The sequence below is a fragment of the Astyanax mexicanus genome, chromosome 19, assembly GCF_023375975.1.
Source record: "Astyanax mexicanus isolate ESR-SI-001 chromosome 19, AstMex3_surface, whole genome shotgun sequence".
In the NCBI taxonomy this organism is placed as follows: Eukaryota; Metazoa; Chordata; class Actinopteri; order Characiformes; family Acestrorhamphidae; genus Astyanax; species Astyanax mexicanus.
In genome coordinates, this window is record NC_064426.1 from 11,574,233 (window position 1) to 11,593,477 (window position 19,245).

The following is a 19,245-nucleotide window of genomic DNA, read 5'->3' on the forward strand; positions in this document are numbered from 1 at the left end:
AAAGCTATCCTGAACTATAGCCTTTGATTTCTCCAGAATTCTGGTAAATTTAACTTGGCAAGTTGCTCTTTGATTGATGCATTTCACATGAATTTAATATCTCGTTTTAAACAGCCCTCCATGAGCGGTGGAATCAGAGTTGCAGCAGCAGATGCTGAGTGCACGTTTCCTCTGCTGACTGGCCTGCTGGCAAGATTAGATGTAGACAAGCGGATTGCAGCTCCACTGCTGGGTTTGTGTGCTGCCAAAATAGTATTGGGCTGCTGATCATCCCGACAGGAAATGACCTCAGTGACTCCAGATGGCTTGAGACACTCACTCTCGTTTTACAGCTTACCCAATTCTCCACAGAACATAAACCACATCAGCAGGCTGCACTGTCCATACTGTACTGAAAAGGAGAACGCCTAATAAAAGGGTCAAAACTGTCTCCCCCACATTCACAGGAAAAAAAAAAGAAAAAGAAAAAAGAAGGGGGATTCAAAACTTAAAATAAGACACTGCAGTATAAAACCCGAGGAGAGATATTTCCTTATTTCATAGATCTAAACCAAGTGATGCCACAGTCACCTAAGCATAGTTCATCATAGTTCTCTGTGTGAGTAGGCTCTCTCTTTGCTCAGCATAAGGTTGCTTGTACTGCTCTAGTTTTAGTTCAGCACATTTGGGTGGGGAGGTACCTCGCAAAGCCTTAAGCTACGTTTACACAGCATGTGACCAATTAAAGAAGATCTGACATTCATCTGTACAGTATATATGATCTGCATGTGCAAAAAAGAATTGCTTCACATTAAGTTTCGGTTTCATCCTTGGCAGAATCATAGGAGCTATGAGGAAGTTGATGAAGATGAAGCTGGGCTCCTCAACAAGAAGGCACTCGAGCTCGCTGTAAAAAGAGCACAATATTCGTCTATAAACACAGCTTTGAGATACAGCCTTTATTTAAACTTTTTTTTTTTTACTCTTTATGAGACTTTCAGCCATTTCATTAGAAACACTGAGGTGCTGCAACACAAGGCTTCAAATATTATTGAAAGAGAGACATCAGTTCAAATGTTTACGAGGCATGATACCTCATTATTCTGTCAACGCTCACTAACTACTGCTGTGTTTTCCCATGTACTGACATCCATTGTCCCTCATTTCACAGCCTTTTTCTCAGCCTTCTCTTCAGACAGGCTCGCATTACTGCAAATTCAATATGTAATCGGATTTCAAGACCACATACTGAAGTGACCCAAGTTGGTATTGAAAATGTCAGACTCACAAACAACACGTCTGTGTCACATGAAGAAAAATATCAGATTTGGGCCAATTTTATCGCTGTGTGGAAACATCCTTAAATCAGCAGCCGACAGTGAGAGGTATGGGTTAGTAGAGGTAGAGGCAGTCCATATTTCTTGAGTGGTTGTTCGCTCTATATGAATATTCTGGCTTTTCTAACCTAGTCTCAGTGTACTGCATCTGTTTAACACAAGAACAGCTTTGACAAAACATGTCTTACATCATGTACAAGCTATATAACTCTGCACAACAGCAGTTTGTGTAATAAATGTAGATTCATTTTATGCAGTCAGACATTTCAAAAAAGTTTAGCAACTGCACACTGGCTTCTATTAATCCACACTGTGCTCCAGATGCAGCAGATAAGAGATAAGAAGTGCAGAATATTGCTTTAAGGAAGATAAACCTAGAAACTTTCTTATGACTCAGTGTTGTCTTTAGCAAAACACAACCAACAGTAAAGTAGAAACAGTCTGCTTGAAATTTGTATTTAAATGCAACATTCTTAAACAAAATCACATGGACATGATGGACACATCAGAACTGTGGCATCTAAAAAGGCCAGTTTACATCAAAATTATTGCAGATTATATCAAATCTTCACTTACTATTTCAGCTTCCTTAGACTGAACCAACAAGGGTTTGTTTGACTGACAGGGAGAATAGAGTCTGATAATTGAAAAACTACAGTAAATTTGCATAAAAAAAAATGATGCCTTTGAGGAGAAGAGCATGAACACGATCACGAGTGTTTCAACCTAAAATTCTTGCCAGCTTCTACATAGTCCACTGAGGTCATGCCATCATTTTGTAGTCAGAGCTTTGTCATTATTGCCGTATTTGACACTGTGGGTCCAACTCTGGGATTCAGAAATGAGTTTTAAATAAAATGTAACCCTGTGGTTAATAATAGGGATGTACTATATGTACAAAAAGGAGCAAATGTGTTGGATTTCCCAATATTGATATCTTATAATTGATATAATCTTAAAATAAACTAAAGGATTCAGTGATTTACAGGAGAAAAATATACACAAAACATAGGGTCCTAAACATATTTGAGTGTCAAACATGGCAATAACAATTTTAACCAAAGAAAGTAATTAGTTCAACCCGGCTTGCTAAATATGAGCGCAATGAGTATCGCAGAATGATGCTCAACTTCCGTGGTCCATGGTGAGTGCTTGTTGTTGATGCAGTGCAAAAGCAGGGACCGAGCATCCAAAAGCATTCAAGATTCACGCACACGCACTCTCTCTAACTTTCCTGCTTGGCTTCCAATGGCCCCATGCTCTGGTTAAACTCCATCACCCATGCTCCTCAGTAGCTGCAAAGTCTGTTACCCTAATGCCAAAAGTCCATGATTTTTAATAGTGGTTCTTCCTAGGCTTCGGCAGTTATAACATCAATGATGGAAAAAAAAAAAAAAAAAAGAAAAAAAAAAAGAAAAAAAAAAAAAAAACACTGTTCATAATTTTAGGAAAAACAAACAAAAAGGAAAACAGTACCATGTCTCTTATCCTCCCTCGTGGTCCAATTCAGTTCTCCTTAAACATCCCTGTTTACAAAATAAAAAAATAAAAAAAAACACAACGTAATCTCCTCCACTGCCCATCCCAATTCTTTAGCCCCGCCTCCATTAGTAAAGTCTCATCTCTGACCGTGCAGGGCTGAAATAAAAGGGGTTTGCTGGGTGCCGCCAGGCTGAGACACAGGAGGCCACGTGGGTGTCTGATTTGTGTGTTGGTGGTGGTGGTGGTGAAGATGATGGTGATGGTGGTGCATATGGTGGCCCGTGGGGGAGGAGGGGGGCAGCCATGCAGGTTGGTGGCTGGGCGGCGACGAAGCCCAGAAGGAGCCAAAGCTTGACATAGAGGTGGGGGGAGGGGAGCAAGCCATGGGGACCTGGCCTGGACCACTGTTGCCTCCACTCGTGCACTCGGATGCGCGCAGCTTGGAGAACATGGTGATGGCGTCTGGAAAGTTGGGAGGCGTGGCTGGAGTGTTGCGTGGAGTGCACATCTGTTGTAAAGAGAGGAAAAACTATTTAATAACGTCAACTTTTTACATTAATTAACAAAAGTACCATAGTGCAGTGCTTTCAGCTAATACAAGAAACAAATACAGCAATTAAAAAAAAAAAATCACCTTCAACATTCCAAAGACTTTGGATATCCCACCATCAGTACATTATACAATCTATGGATTAAGAGGTTTTTAATTATGTAACAAAGTTGCACAACATACAAAATTTAAGGCCTTGTACTGACTTTTACTTCACTAACTCCCCCAACATTACCAGGGTCAATTGTTCCTCTTCTGTTTGTCTTCACACTGAGGTCAGTATGTATGTGATCAGAGTCATGCTCAACTCATGAGTATTAGTCCCATGATCTCTCAATTAAACCAAGGTTTGTTTGCACTGCCAGTAAATCCAGCCTTACTATGCACCACAACTTTACACAGCTGTCCATGTGCTACTGAGAAAAGTAGACCACCTCAGCAATAGCCAATTATTCAGGGACTGATATTTTGCATTTACATATACCACACACACACACGCACACACACACACACACACACCGAGAGAGAGCTTTATTTAGAACACCATGGTGACCATGATTGCTGGTGTCAGTTCGTCAACATCACTGTAGATTTACTTCAAGTGCAATGGATAAAGTCTCTGTAGCAGTTGTAGTAAACTGACCTTGTAAATGCAAAAGTGGTTGCACACACAAAGTAAATCTCTTAATCCATTTATACATACACACAAAAAGCCGTTTACATCAGTGGGGTAAATAAAAAATGTAAATATAAACTGTACTTATATAAACTTACTATTAGTATTCTTAGAACATCTTAATCTGTTATGCACATTCTTTCATTTAGATACAATTGTTTAAATGTAGAGTATGAGAATTTAATGCACAGCAGTCTCGGGCGTTTAAAAAAAAAAAAATAAAGGTGAGGGGCAGTTCAGCAGACAAAACAAAAGTCTTGTTGTCATGAGGACATCGAAAATACAGTCGGGTTCAAGCTGACAGAGAGGCTACAGTAAAACTGTAGGATTATAAAGACAGATATAGGATGAAACAGATTCTTAGACAGATTCTGACCCAGAGAATTGTATTGCTAACAAAGTATTAAAAAAAAAAAAAAAAAAAAAACTCTCCAAACCACTAAACCTTCATATGATCTAATTTTGTTTCCTGGGTTCCAATCACTGAGAGAAATAAACTGATACTCGCAGTAGCACCAGGCGAAAGTCTGGTTTATAGCATGAAGTAGATGGCACACACTGTAGTGCTGGACCACGCACAATGCTTAATGTTTATAACTAATATGACCCTAAAACGATGTGTTATCATTATAGAGTGGGCAAGTCCACTGAATTTGTAATAGAATTGTGTGACACTAGAGAACACAGTTTCACAGCTCAATGCTGGGAGGCTTTAGAACCACTGGTGCCAATAGGTTAATCCTTACCTGCTCCAGAGAGACCTATTATTTTATTGCCGATACTTCTTTACATGGAACTTGACAAACTTTGAGTGCACTTCTGTGTCAGCAGTGGAAGCAGTTTAAAGTATCTGTATGTATTCATTACACACACAGTTACACAGATTGTGAAATATATTTTTTACACAATTCAAGGTGTTGTTTGGCTTTTAACAAACTGACTTAATTATGAAACACAGGAAATCTATTCTACATAAAAGAGGCCATTCTGTGTAGAACATATACAATTTCAGAATCTGGATGGTGGCAAACAAAGCTGGTTGCCAGCTGCAGCGATCCAAAACAAGCAGAGCTTAAGGAATGGAAATGTACTGGCTTGTCTGGCACACAGAGGATTGTTTCAGTTAAAGCTTTTTTTTGTTCCTCGGGCAGTCACAACAACCTGCGTCTGAGCTAGCCTTAACATAACCTGCACACCGGCTCTCAGAGGAGCCTTTAAACACGAGGGCCCTCTCAATGGAGCTCGACTCAACCCTGGGGAGCACGTCTGTGACAATAACAGCCCCTGTGCTGGAGGAAGAACAGTGGGGAGTAGGTAGGAAGAATAGTAAAAAGCAAGAGTGAAAGAAAGTAGAGTTCAGCAGGTTTTTCTGGAAGGATACACATCCAGCCATGTGACTCAAGGTTCTAGTGGCCTAATGACAAGCTGCTCATGTCTTTCTTAAACTCTCACACACATTCAATCAAATCAGTAAAGCATACAAAACAAGACAGTGCTGTCCTCCATTCCCAACTATATTACACATATCCACCTCCTGAATCCATCAGAGATTCTATTACTGCTCCAGCTGCAGACCCTCCTTAATCTGTCACACTGAGTGTGGAGTGAGCACATCTGCAGCTATAAAAAGCAAGCCAAGCACATGTAATGTAGTCAGCCTGTACTGTACTCCAGTATTCAGACACTGAATGTGCGTCTCCACTAGGGCTGCAGTGGTATACAGTGGATAGGTTTACTGGTTATCATGTATGGTATATATTTGCTGAATACCAGAAACAAAAATAAAACAAAATTATTTCAATTAATTATATGAGTTTAATATATGGCTATAATCATGTTAAAATAATCTTACAGTTATAAGCACATACAGTGTAAATACAGTAATACATGTGTAAATTCATTGACTAAACATGAATAAAATTAATATATATTTAATGGTGACTTTTTTGAGGAGGGGGTGTTGGGTTTAGAGTGAATCTACAGAAAAAAACACACTACCATCATAATACTTAAAGAAAACCTGGAAACAATTTAATTTCACTATCCCCTATAATAAAATACTGCGCATTATTTCTAATTTAAATAAATAAAACATTTTTTTTTATGTGTGTTGTAATTGATTTTATGCAAAGTTTTAAACTGTGATGTCTTTTATTTTGCATAGATTTCATTAAATCAGTGTAGGTGTGCTGATCGCATTATAGGCTTGTAGTTTATACTGCAACACAGCTAATTTATGACTCAGTAAAGCTCAAGTTAAAAAGCTTAATACACACCAAAAAGCTAATCAGCCAACAGTCACTGGTCAGGGTGACACAGTGATACTCAGTGAATATCAGCTCTATACAGTGAATACAGTGCTTCTATGAGACAATAAGACAGTCAAAACAGAGTACATTTGTAACCAGTTTACAACAGCAGCTACTTCTATAGCCTGCATGTGAACCGCCTCCCCAATAAATCAGCTCTACACCCCTCCAACCAATCCCAGCTTTTGTTGCCCTGCGTTGCTCCACCTCCCAGCCTCTGGCAGCATGATGTAATGGCTGCTTCCAAAATAAAAACAAATCAACCAGTGCTTTTCCTCCCCCAACCAACACACACACACACACCAACATAAACACATTTCCTGCCACTGCCTTGCTCAACTATGCTCCTCCCACTACAGCAAACATGCACGTACACTCAAAAGAAGAGGGGGAGGGGGTGTGAATACTGACAACAAAAACAAACCTTTCTCTTGTGTGTGTGAAGGTATAATACACAGTGGACATTTCTAGCAGCTAACAGCATGGCTTTCAAAATCTGGGCATGTACAGTTACAATGTGTGCACAGAACACAGCTTTAAAAACACCCCACCTGTTCATAACAAACGCTAGCAAACAGCTCTACCATCCAGATCATGCATAAGAATATCACCTTCACAAAATGTAACGTAGCAATAGTGAAACTACATTTAGTAAGTAGCAGCTTTAAGCAATGTCAAGCACAATTGATAGTGATAATGATACCAAATTTTCTTTTGTATCAAGCTTTCATAAATGCTATATTATTTTCCTTCTGGAGCTGCAATGTAACTTTTTTGTGAACACTACAGTGTCCCAGACATGACTGAAATAAAACAATATATTTGCCGTTTTAATTACATTTTAGCTTCAGTTAACTTTTAAATTATACAAATTTTCAGACTCCATGTTTTAGTATAAAAAAAAATAATAATAATAAAATAATAATAATAATAATAATAATAATAATAATAATAATAATAATAATAATAAATAAATAAATATAAATAAAAAATGCATTGTTTTTTATTTCTCATTGATGTAAAAGCAGCATTACGCAACATTCAACACTTTTGCTCTTGGCCCTACCCCCTATTTTGGAAAAATACCGTCAATTTTCACATCTCTTATCTTGTCCAGAAATGCATCATACGGCATAACATACTAAACACACTTGGCTCCGTCTACGCAGTTATGCAGTTCTCTGTATTGTTGTCCTGCATACTTCACCAAAGTTAACTAAAGTAGCAACTACTGGAGAATTAAGTCTGAGGTAAGAGTTATTAGCCTTAGCATTAGATTATTCCCGCTGCTGTGGGGCGAGTGGTGTTGGAGCCGCGGTGAGGGGGTACGAAGTCTGACGTTAAGTGAAGTTTAAGAGCTATAGCTTTATAAAGGCTGTATCTCTGAAAACAGTTTGTCCTTTGAGTTTTAGAGCTGTAAAATTGACTGTGGTGGGAAGTCAGGAAGGCAGTCTCTGCTGCAGTGCTGTTAGCCAATCAGAGACAATATGTTTGCATGTATGAATGTTCTTTTTTCAGAGAACACTTCAGTGAAATAAAGCAGGGCTAAATAAAAAAAAAAAAAACAGAGCATTTTTTTTTACAAAAAAGGCTCACATGCCATTTATTTAATAACAATGGAAGGATGTGGGAATTAAACTAGTCTTAGCCTTAAATTGGTATTTCTGACAGATGCAAATGTGCTTACCATCTGGTGATGGTGACTTGGGATGTTGGCCTCTTGGAAAAAGGAGCTTAGGGCAGTCTGTGCGGAGAGGAGAGAGAAAAACACAATTAGAGAAAGACTGAAGCACGGAAACTGGTTCCACGGTTAATGTATGTCATTGGGTTAAAAGCAGAAAACATAGTGTTTTAGAATGATGTACACATAAGTCCCTCAAGTTTCCAAACTCCACATAACTGATCAAGGACTCAACTTTGTTCATGATTCTATATTCTCCAAAATTTGAAAAAAGAAAAATGATTATCTAGTAATGATGTTTTTACTAGCCATTTTTAACATGATCTCTTGTTAAAAAAAAACTCTCTAGAGAAGCAATCTCTGGTCCTCTTGTCTCTGAAGCCATCTGCTGCGAGTGTTGATGCTGTTTGGTGCATTTTGTTACAGGAATACTTTGACATGGATGCCACTGTTTTAGTGCCTTTGGTTCAATGGAAATTAAGCAAAAGTTGTCCTAACAGCACATAAGCAGAGTTTTCCCACAGGAGAGACAGTTTATCTGGTACAATTTAAAGACTATTTGTGACTACATGTGCACTTGACTATAACCCATCTACTTAATGTCACCAACAGAAAGGTTCTGCACCAGCCAAGGCTGTCCATCCATCATTCTGAAGTGTAAACCCGCTGTCTGGGGGTTTAAAAAAAAAAAAACTTATTTATGGGGCATAAAAATGTGCCAATATTAGCACAAAGAAAACTAATGGAAACACTGATATAATATATATAGAGATAGTTTTGAGGAGAAAACAAGACTGAAACTTTCAGTAGAGGCACTAAACCTGTGGATGTTGTAATGTATTTGATTTCTACAGTCACTGGCTAAGAACTTCCTCTTTTGAGAGCAGCTCCTCATTTGCAGGTGTTTCTGCACAGTCGAATGTTATGATCACATAAAGAACATAATAGAATTTAAAAATTACTGAACCTAGGCTTTTCCACTACATGATGTGTAAAATTGTGCAATCAATCCATTGTTTGAATTCCTATGTATGCAAGCAAACCAGCAATAACAAGCCCTTCCTCCAAATAAGCCCAGACTCGATACTGGGTGCAGACTTCTGTATTCAGAACAAGTGTGAAAAAGTGAGGAATCTGCTGGTGAGGGGTGTTAATTAGTGTGAGTAGAATGATAAACTGTGTCCAGGTCCAGGTTTACAAATGTAAAAAGCACATCATGGCACAGAAATTATTCACTTTGGCAGCTGTTATTAACACCACTGTTTACTAGGAACATTCCAGCTTCTGACAAGAGCTTTCTGGAAAATATCCTGGAACTTGGGCTTGTGAAAGTAATATGCCGGCTCACTACATCTTTAATTCCCTGAAAACGTATGAGTAAAGGGCTTGTGTGTAAGTGGAAAACTGTCATGTGTGTACATATTTCCAGAACACCAAACCCGAAAACCAATCGATCTAAATCAACAACAATAAATCAACATATTAACAAAATTTCTCTTCTCTTAAACTTTCTCTTTTCCTTTCTTTAACAGCATATATTTGCTTTTTTATGTTACTTGTTACAGCTGGTAAAATGTGTTCTGGTATCACAATGAACAACACTTGGGACATTACTCAGCCATAAAACCTGACAGTATTTTGAGAAATAAAGACTTTCTGGGTCATAGGTGATGATTCATACTCAGAGCCAGACATAAGCAAGATGCTTCTCATTGTCTATAAAACATCAACAGCAGTGTCATTGCCTGCCTTCCTGGTGGAGGTTGTGGTTGTGATTACTGGCTTTCAAGCAAATGCCTGGCTTTCTCACTCTAGAATCCCCCCCTCACTGCCAGCACTTCCTGCAGTGTATGGTGTCTGTCTGTCTGTCTCTCTCTCTCTCTCTCTGTTCCCTGCAGGCCCCCTTCCCCCAGCCTTACTCACTCCCCTCCACTCGTTGTTTGACAACAGCAGTGGCTAGTGCAGGAATGTCTGCTGCTTGACGTGACACACATATCAACGCAAACGCGCAGAAACCGCTATTGTCTCCTGCACTAACAGGACCACAGAGCCTCTTTGTCATCAAATATTTTCTCTCTCGTGTCCCCGTTCACCCCACAGTCAGTTTTGTTTATGTGAATTGTTTGCATTCAAGTGCTAGTCAGCCTCTCATTTCCTATCACCATACGCAACACACAAACACATGGGGCTCTGGGTCACAACAGCTTTTAAATGTCCCCCGCCAGTAAAACACAGAGCCCGCCTCTATGCAGGAGCACAAACTGTGAATGAAAGCCCAACAGCAGCCATTAAACATGACACAGGTCTCTGAAAATGGAGGACAGCAAGCATGTACAAACCTGCCACTGAAATGAAACCCATACTTAGGGAGGATCAAGTTAAAATAAGCTGTATGTTGCCTGCATGTGTTACCAGGTCTCTGTTACATATCTGTGTTCAGTACTGCAGTATTCTTCTAGGTTATGCTAATTTATTGATGTTTTTTTACAGTGCTGTTTTCTGACCCACAAAGTATATTATGACCCACATAATTCAATAGTAGTAATTCCACCCAATGAACCCCTCAATCTTATTTTACAGCATGATTTATATATCCTATAACAGTACTCTTTTGAAGATCACATCTCTATTTACTTGCTCGTTTACTTACAATAAAGTGTATTAACTTCAATAAAACATAATACAATATAGTGCAAGCAATAAAGCTACACAATGACACTGGAACTATGAAATATATACATTGGCAACTAAAATTGTAAGATGTATTCTTTGTAATGCTATACGTTATTCTGCATTTGTAAGAAACCAACTACACATCATTATGTAACCATGATCTTTCCATTCCAGTTGTTCCTCTTAAAAGTAAAGGGAAAGAACTGCAAATGAATATTACAAAAATGTTCATTAAGTAAAGATACTGAAGACAAACCACTAAGGGAATCACCCCATTGACCAAATGGGTTACATCGGAATGACAATATTTTGTATTTTTTCTGATGTTTTGTACTTTTAAACAAAAAAGTGTCAACAAACATTCAGATGAAAAAAGCCCAGCTGTAGACTTTTGGATTGGGGATTACTAAGTGCTAAGTACACCCAGTAATTCAGGAAGAGTGTAAGGCTAAACGCAACAGCTTGCATGTGGCTTTTTTAGAACTAAAAGGCCTGTTCAATCCTGCACTCATTATGAGAAACAGACAAATACAGAAACAGGTCAAAAAACAAAAATTACTGCTCCTTCAGCTGCTCATTAGAAGGTGTTACAGGAACCATCTGGACAACGAGGCCGGGTGTAGTGGCTGCCTCTCTGCAGACCCCTCTGAGAACCACTACATCTAAAGATCAGTCATTTACTGAGGTGACCTGAGAATGAAGCAACACTAAAGCAGCAATGCCCCGACTGTGTGCTGGTAATAAGGTGTGGTTTACTTACTTCCCTCTCACTCAGATAAACTTTCACAAATTGTGGTCAAGCCAAGAATGTTGCAAACAACTATAAGAAAAGCACTGTCTGACCTACAAACATGGCCGACTACACTTAATATAGACCATAAGAGACAGTTAAAAGAAAAAACAAATGAATGGCCCCTTGAAATAAAATGCTAAATTTATTCTTGCTTCCTTTTGCTGACAACTTCTATGGAAATGCAGATTTCATTTTCCAGCAGGACTTGGCACACTACCAAAAGTACCAATTGGTCTTATATAATATACTAAGTTTCTGAGACACTGATGATTGGCTGTAAGCCATAATCATCAACAATAAAAGAAATAAATGCTTAAAATAGATCATTCTGTGTCTACTACATCCATATAATTTGAGTTTCACATCTTGAACTAAATTACTGAAATAAAGTAACTTTTTATTAATATTCTGATTCTTTTAAATGCACTAGTATCAAGTTTCAATGGGAGTCATCATACCTGCCTGAACAGCAAAAACAAAGAATACACCGTCAGCGCTGGTAAATCGGGTTACTGCAGTTGTAACCATCGATTCAGAACTGTCTTTTATACACGCACAGCAGAGTGAAGGCAGTAACCTGAGCCTAAAACTGAAAAGCCCGTCTCACTGGATTTGACTGAACTAAACGGAATGTAAAAAAAAAAAAAAAAAAAAAAAAAAAACACCCTATAGTGGCCAAACACCACAATACAGTATGTGCCACCTTTTCACATGTTTAGCCTATTTCTACCATTTAAACCAAACAAAATCTATTTTTTAGTAACTGAATTGCTTAAGCCAGGCGGACACTGTGCGATTTTAGCCAGATTTTAAGCCCGATCTGGTCGGATGCGACTGAATTTCATGATCGGGCCGAATTTTAGCTTGATCGTGCGTCGTTTGTCGTGCAGTGTGAGAGGGGAAGCGATGTCCGATTAATTGCCCATAGGAGCTGCGAATGAGCAGTCGGACGCGACCAGGGATTTCTGACATGCCAGAAATTTTGGTCGCTTGTCTCACAGTGTGAGCTGTTTTGCGGGCCGATTTCTTAACGTCACGACCTGTTTTCCCAAAAATCTGCACAGTAACTATAAATAATTATTAGTCATATTTATTTCTGTCAGTTATAAGGATTTATATTTATGTTCGGTACACAGACTTATAGCTTAATATAGCAGACACAGGCATTCTGCTGTTTAAGAATTTCAACAGATGCTTATTCTCAGTCAATAGCTGGAGTTTTTGAAAAGAAAAATTAAAAGAGAAAATATCTTTGACAAACATAAATTTATTTTATTTCACTTTGCTATTATATCTGAAAAATAAAGCACATTGTCAGCCTCTGGTGCTGCCCGTCAATTATGTAAAACTTAAAACATGCACAGAAATATAAAGCTATATTTTATAATTCGTTTCTTTTCGCCAGGGCAAATTTATTAAAATTATAAATATGTTAATTTATTAATTAAAATCTCGTCCAGTGCTCCAGAATATTAGCCACGCAAAGCCAGCTTAGCGCAGCGCGTGGCATTGCGCGCGGCATTGCCCGCATAATAACCTCTGTCTTCTAAAATAAACGTTTTAATAAATAAGGTCGGAGAAGTGTAGTAAAATTAGTGCTATTAAACTTACTAAAGCTAATAAATGTACTGATAATTAATCAAGATAAATCAGACAAAATGCGCTGCGCCTCTCTCTCGCTCTCTTTCGCAGCGCGGAGCTGAATTCAGCGCGAGGCTACAGGAACTCAGTTCAGTTGAATAAAAATAAGTAAGGGCCTGTAAGTACAAGCAAAGGACCTGTAAGTAAATATAGTCAAATATAAAGTATAGTTTGAGGTTTTGGTGAGCTGTTTTCATGATTTGAAACTGAAACTAACTGAAACTTTGATTATTCTGCAGAAAGCCTGGGTTATTTTAAACGAATTTTTAATGAGTTTATATTTTATATTTTTTATTTATTCATTTAAATTATTTTTCTTCTTTTATTAATCAAACCATTAAATATATATCTTCATAAGATATAATTTTTTTTCCCTTTTATGTCAATTTTTATGATCTTTTTTTAAGGTCCTATTTTTCCTTTTTTACGTATATATTTTATTCGTCTATAATAAATGTCAGTTTTTATTCCTATTTTTTATATATATTATTAATCCCTTTTAAACTGTTAATGCTCAGCGGCACTGTAAATGAGGGTCCCTATCCAGTGTGAATAACCGATTGCTTGTTTAATATTCAGTGGTGCAAAACCAGTTTTTACATAAACAATAAACAGAATAAAAAATAAAATTATTTTATTTTATTTAAGCTGCTGGTGTTTCTTTCGCAGCCTGACGCGCAGTCATTTTTCTATGCGCTCTCCTTCTGTAAAACGGACAACCCGTAGAGTCCACGTCGCCTCAGCCACCTGCGAGTCCATGTACGTCTCTTCCGTGGACTTTCAGCGCACAACAGGGCACAAATAAGCAAAGCTAAGCGCTTTCTTTTGCAAGGCGTTGTGTTGAAGCGAGAGTTTGTACGCAAAGAAAGCTCCGCCTACGGGCTGCGTTTAGACGTGCAGTGTAAGCTCCCCCGTCGCAGCAGGTCAGTCGGACCGTACAGTGTGTGCAGATGAATCGCAGGCGTTGTTCATACACGACAAACGATTCAAACGTGCTGTTTGAGCTCTCCAGAACGCATCCGATTAAAAAAATCGCACAGTGTCCGCCTGGCTTTAGTCTATATTTTGAGATACTTATCCTCTGTTCTGAAATGCTAAGCAATTATTATGAGAAGGCATCTCATTATTTTGAGACACTAGAACGTTAACAAATAAATAATGATAAATAAATGTATTATTAAAGAAAATAAAAGTACCACCATCAAAAAAGAAGGAATTACAGGGGTTGGACAATTAAACTGAAGGTTGTAGTCACTCGCTGCCCAACAACAAACATCCAAAGTTGCAAAAATTAATTTCAGGGAGATATCCCCACGTCTACCAGACATGGATATACTTTAAAGTAGTCAGAGGTGAAATGAGTTTTGATAGGATTCATAATGCTCCTGAACACATCCCGTCCTGGATGGAGAAAGAAGAAAGAAAAGAGAAAAAAAAAAAACCCTGCTCGGCCCCAGTAAAACCTGATTGGCAAAAGTCTGTGACACCTGCGTGCTCGTTGGGTTCACACTTGGGCCTCTCGTTTTAGATTCCGGGAGATTTTATCTGACTTGTAGGCATCAAGGAGCCCTTATTGATATGCGGTAGACTCCCGCAACTTCCGGGAGACTTGGGACGTCTGTAACAAGCCTCATAAAGAATACAGCTATTAGCAAGCAAGCTAAAATAAATAAATATAACTAGGTTAGCTAGCTGGAGATTAATTAATTAGACACAGAAATCGACTAAAGTGTTGAAGATCAGTGTAAAGTATTAAAGCTCGTTAGCTAAAGCTAAAGGTTGCCAGCTAAAGCTTAAGGCCAGCAGGGAAATCTTACTAACCTAATTTCAGGACCTGGATTTTACCCCTCTCTTATCATAGCTTTCTGTTGTTTCGTGCTATTTAGCACATAATAAAATAATATAGCTGAAATAAATAAATACCAAGCATATTATCTAATTAACCAGCTTATCTTTACACAGATTACTAAGAAGACAATAGGTGCGTTTTTTTGCTGTTGAACTGCCTGTTCTATCCTAGCTAGTCCAGCTAACCTTACCCATCTCCTGTTTTAATTCGCAATATTTACCCCAGCTTCCCGTAAATACATTAATCTAACTCTAACTCTTAGTCCGTCTTCCGGTGTTCTATCAAGTTGTACTACCCATCGGTATATGCTGCTTAGCGGCTCTGCGCATGCGCAAAATTCTCATATTTACTGTTTTCATGTTTTTTTTTTTTTTTACTAGAGGTGGATAACCCAGGTCCAGAAATTAAAAATCCAACCCAGGGTTTGTACCAACTGCCTGGGTGGCTCTGCTGCAGCTTAGGTAGCTGGTAAAAAAACCCTGGAGTGGATTTTTACTTTCTGGACCTGGGTTATCCACCTCTAGTTTTCCCTGGTAATTTAGTATTTTTTCCCCTCCCGGGTGCATTGTACAACCTGGATTTACAATCATCGTTTACTTGAGTGTTACACCCGTGTAAAAAAAAGTAATACAAATATAACAATAAATTATTTTTTTAATTAACGTTACCTATATTGCGTTAACTTTATACTGATACAGCGATTAAGGCTATTCAAATTTGATCATACCGACACTTTCACTGCATGCAGCATGTTCTAATAATTTGTATTTTTTACAGTTAAACGTTAAACACTAGGGTAGCATGGTTTGACAGGGCAGTAGCACAACTCGACAGAACACCGGATTTGCTTTAATCACTCGTCCCTCTCGTTTGTGATTTGGTTAGTTAGGTACACGTGTAAAAATAGAATTGTAAAGGCTATGTGTTTCACGAGACCGCAGGAACGTTAGTAATAATAAAAATAATACAGTTGTGATGTAAGAAGCTAAAGCTGCCGTTAGGAGGAAAGTATTGAGGAATTATAAACACAGGTTTATAACTCAGCTATACCTCGAACTGCCAGTGCGCCGCTTGGAGAAGCTGCTTTGCTTGGTCCGCAGCGCAGCCAGCAGTCAACACAAACTGGTTAATCATCACTTGATGCCGCAGTTCGTCCATATTCACCGACATGGCCGCTGTTTAGATATAACAGATATAAGCGGATCTCAGCGAGCTGCAGTTCTCAGGTCGGATCGTCGTCCGGGCCCTCGCTTCCCCCTCTCTCCGTCCTCTGCCTCACTAACAACAAATATTTTGTCATCACTAACAACAAGGCAAACTCGCCGTCTGATTGGACCGTAGCGCAAAGGAACTGCTACATACCGGCGTCCCATTGGCTACTCGGCACAGTTTCAATAGGTTCGAGTGACGTAATCGTGAACCACACGCCTCCAGTGATTGGATACTGGAAAATCGCAACAAAAGCCCCCATTGGCCAGTTCAGAAGTATTGGAGCGATTTATTAATAATTAAGGACAGTATTGGAGCTGAGTAGAGTATGAGGACTGGTTAACCCTTTCAGACCCTGCGTCCATTACTATGGGCAGCACATATTTTATTTTTGTTGTTGTTTTGTGAGACCAGGGGCTGTTCCACGAAGCGAGCTTAAAAAAGCGGCCCTTATTTGATTAAGCCTCACTTGAGTTAGCCACACAATTCACTTCCAGCTAGTTCCCTTCCACTAACGAAATCCAGACTCAACCTGTTATCAAGGCTCCCACACGTGCACACGGTACTTCCTCAGTAATCGAGCTCTGAAAAGCCAAGAAAAATGTTGAAAAGGGTGAAGGAACGCACTGCTTTTTTCTCTCCTGCTGAACAGGAGTTACTTACATGTCTATTAGATGCATTTAAAGAGATAATTACAAGGAAAGTGAACACTTCTTTTGTTAATAAACCCAGAGAAGCTGCCTGGCAAAAAATTGCAGACTTATTAAATGCGTTAGCATATTAATCCACTCATTGGCATTCCAAAATGTTATTAAATGAAGAAAATTTATAATTATATCCTGATTTAGAAGCAACATGGGGGGAGTAAAAAAAATGGCAGCAGGTCAAGGTTAAATATAAAAATATACCAGAATGATAAGTGCAAAACAAATTAGTTAGTGTGTTGTGCAGAAAAATGTTAAACTACATACTCTAGTGTATATTATAATATAAATTAACTGCATGAAATACTGCAACCAGAAAGAAAACAGCTATTGTTGCTACTGGTGGTGGACCTCCTCTAGCAGCCTTCACTCCTGCAGAAGACCTAGCTTTAGAACAAAACCTCAGATGTTCCATCATTGCAGGAATTGAAGGAGGGACATCATCTGATCCTGCCTGTCCCCATGCAACAGAGCCTTATGTTCAGGATAGGTTCAATTGTTTCTCAGATATTACATTTTATTATTATAGAATTCATTAGAATCTTTATTGTATATTTGATGGCTTTATATTTCACAGTGGCTCTGTTCTGTCCCGGAATGACCTTGGAGCTGGTAGCCTGAAAGCTCATCTACTGGATTGTCTTCAAATGGGCGCCATTATCAATCACTGCCTACAGCCTTTAATGTTGGCTGCTCTTTTAATAGCCTACATTTTTTGCTAATTTATATCACCTGTATGCAAATATTGGTAAGTTTATGCAAATATATCTTTGTGGAAAATAACTGCGATTAAATACTGTATTTCATTTTACACTGGCCTGAATTATTAAGATTGAACCAATAAATTGCAATGTGCAGACACATTTCCAATTCAGTACAATACTCAAATAAATATAAACAAACATTATATAATATGCTCCATCCACTGCAATTTATTGGATAAAACCGTGGCGGGACCTCATTCCTTGATTTAGTTTTCCACCCGCAAGGCTATGACGGCTCATCCAATAGAAGCACTGCAGCTAAGCCTCAACTCTAGCCTGGTACAGAGCAGGTTTGTACAAACGTATATGTTGCTGTAGTAACTAAACAAGGCTTAAGTCTAGCCTCTTTTGTAGAACCTAAATTTGAGCAAAATGAACCAGGCTTGTCTTAAAAAGCCTGGCTTACTGAGTTAGCTTGCTACGTGGAACAGCCCCCTGTTGTCCATTAGAATAGAAAAAGAACCAGCCAATGAAACAAGTGGATTAGGTGCATTCAAAATCGGTGATAAACTTAAAATCAGCTACTGTAAACATGTTAGTATGAGTATTGAAAGAAAAACAAAATGGTTTGGAAATAATTCTGATTGGAAAAAGAAAAAGGAGCCAAAAGACGTAAGATTCTGTATTATAAATTCTTTTTTTAAGATTTTATTGAAAAATATTAAACCTTAAAGTTGAATTGGAATACACAATCCAGCAAAATATTCTATAAAGCAGTAGCTGTTTAAAGGAAAAATAATGTTTTAAGATTGCTCTGATGTTGAAAATGTTGAATTGTAAATTTCTTTCAGGAAAACAAAGGGACAAAATGTGGCTAGCTGCTTTGGGCAGACTATCTGTGAGAGGGGTGGTTAAATGGATCTGTTAGGTAAAGACAACAGTATGTCAAATACCAGAATGTAATGCATATTCCACCCACTGCAATGGAAAAACACTTTTTAGCATTAGGCCATGAAGCACTAGAGCCAAAGAGACACAAAAAAGATAGCTAATTTAAAATAATGTTATGTGATTCAGAACAAATAATTAACCTCTTGAGGGATTGTTTGTGAAATGAAATCTAAAAGAAAAATGTAAAACATTCTAATCTTCTGTAAAATTTCAACCAGTGACCAACTGGCCTTACAACACCGCTCTTCTCTTCTACTTCATTTATGCTCAATTAGCCCGCCACCCCCTGCCTCCCTTTTATAAAACTAAATTAAATATTTCACTAGAACTGAAAAAATAGATATGCTACCAACAAAAAGATATAGTTATGCCTCAAACCTGAAATATGAATATGGATATCAAAGGAACATTATGAAAAAAAAATTGGTAATTGCAAATGCAGAAAAGCAAAATTTAAGTTTGAAGTTTCTATAAACATTTTTGAGTTACCTAATAAAATATTTTTTAATTGGCTGAAAACTTTGTGCTGTGTTTTATTATCATCAAAAACATGATTAGTTAAAGGAAAACTTACAAAACAATTAAATAATCATGAAAATTCAAGTTTTCATTAAAATTTGAATACTCATGATGCATTCACTTAATAAATGTATAATTTAGTAGTAAAAACTATCTGTATTTGTATCGGTATTGGCAGTACTGGCCCT

At 38.1% G+C, this 19,245-nt stretch overlaps 1 protein-coding gene across 1 annotated transcript; it reads right to left on the reverse strand.

The window, feature by feature from the left end:
• Nucleotides 1-1,756: 1,756 nt before the first annotated feature.
• Nucleotides 1,757-16,268, reverse strand: ubald2 (UBA-like domain containing 2). The gene is made up of 3 exons (XM_007237318.3): nt 16,021-16,268; nt 8,021-8,077; nt 1,757-3,306 (listed from the first exon to the last, which is right to left on the reverse strand). The coding sequence occupies exons 1-3, from the start codon at nt 16,138-16,140 to the stop codon at nt 2,935-2,937; spliced, it is 549 nt and encodes a 182-aa protein (XP_007237380.1). The 5' UTR covers nt 16,141-16,268; the 3' UTR covers nt 1,757-2,934.
• Between the last annotated feature and the right edge of the window lie 2,977 nt (nt 16,269-19,245).

Excerpts from the sequence above, each read along its gene's own strand:
- ubald2 (XM_007237318.3), bottom strand. The coding sequence starts at position 16,140 with ATGTCGGTGAATATGGACGAACTGCGGCATCAAGTGATGATTAACCAG. Across the intron at positions 8,078-16,020 it reads CGGCGCACTGGCAGTTCGAG|ACTGCCCTAAGCTCCTTTTT; the intron begins GTATAGCTGAGT and ends CTCTCCGCACAG. Across the intron at positions 3,307-8,020 it reads CAAGTCACCATCACCAGATG|ATGTGCACTCCACGCAACAC; the intron begins GTAAGCACATTT and ends TCTTTACAACAG.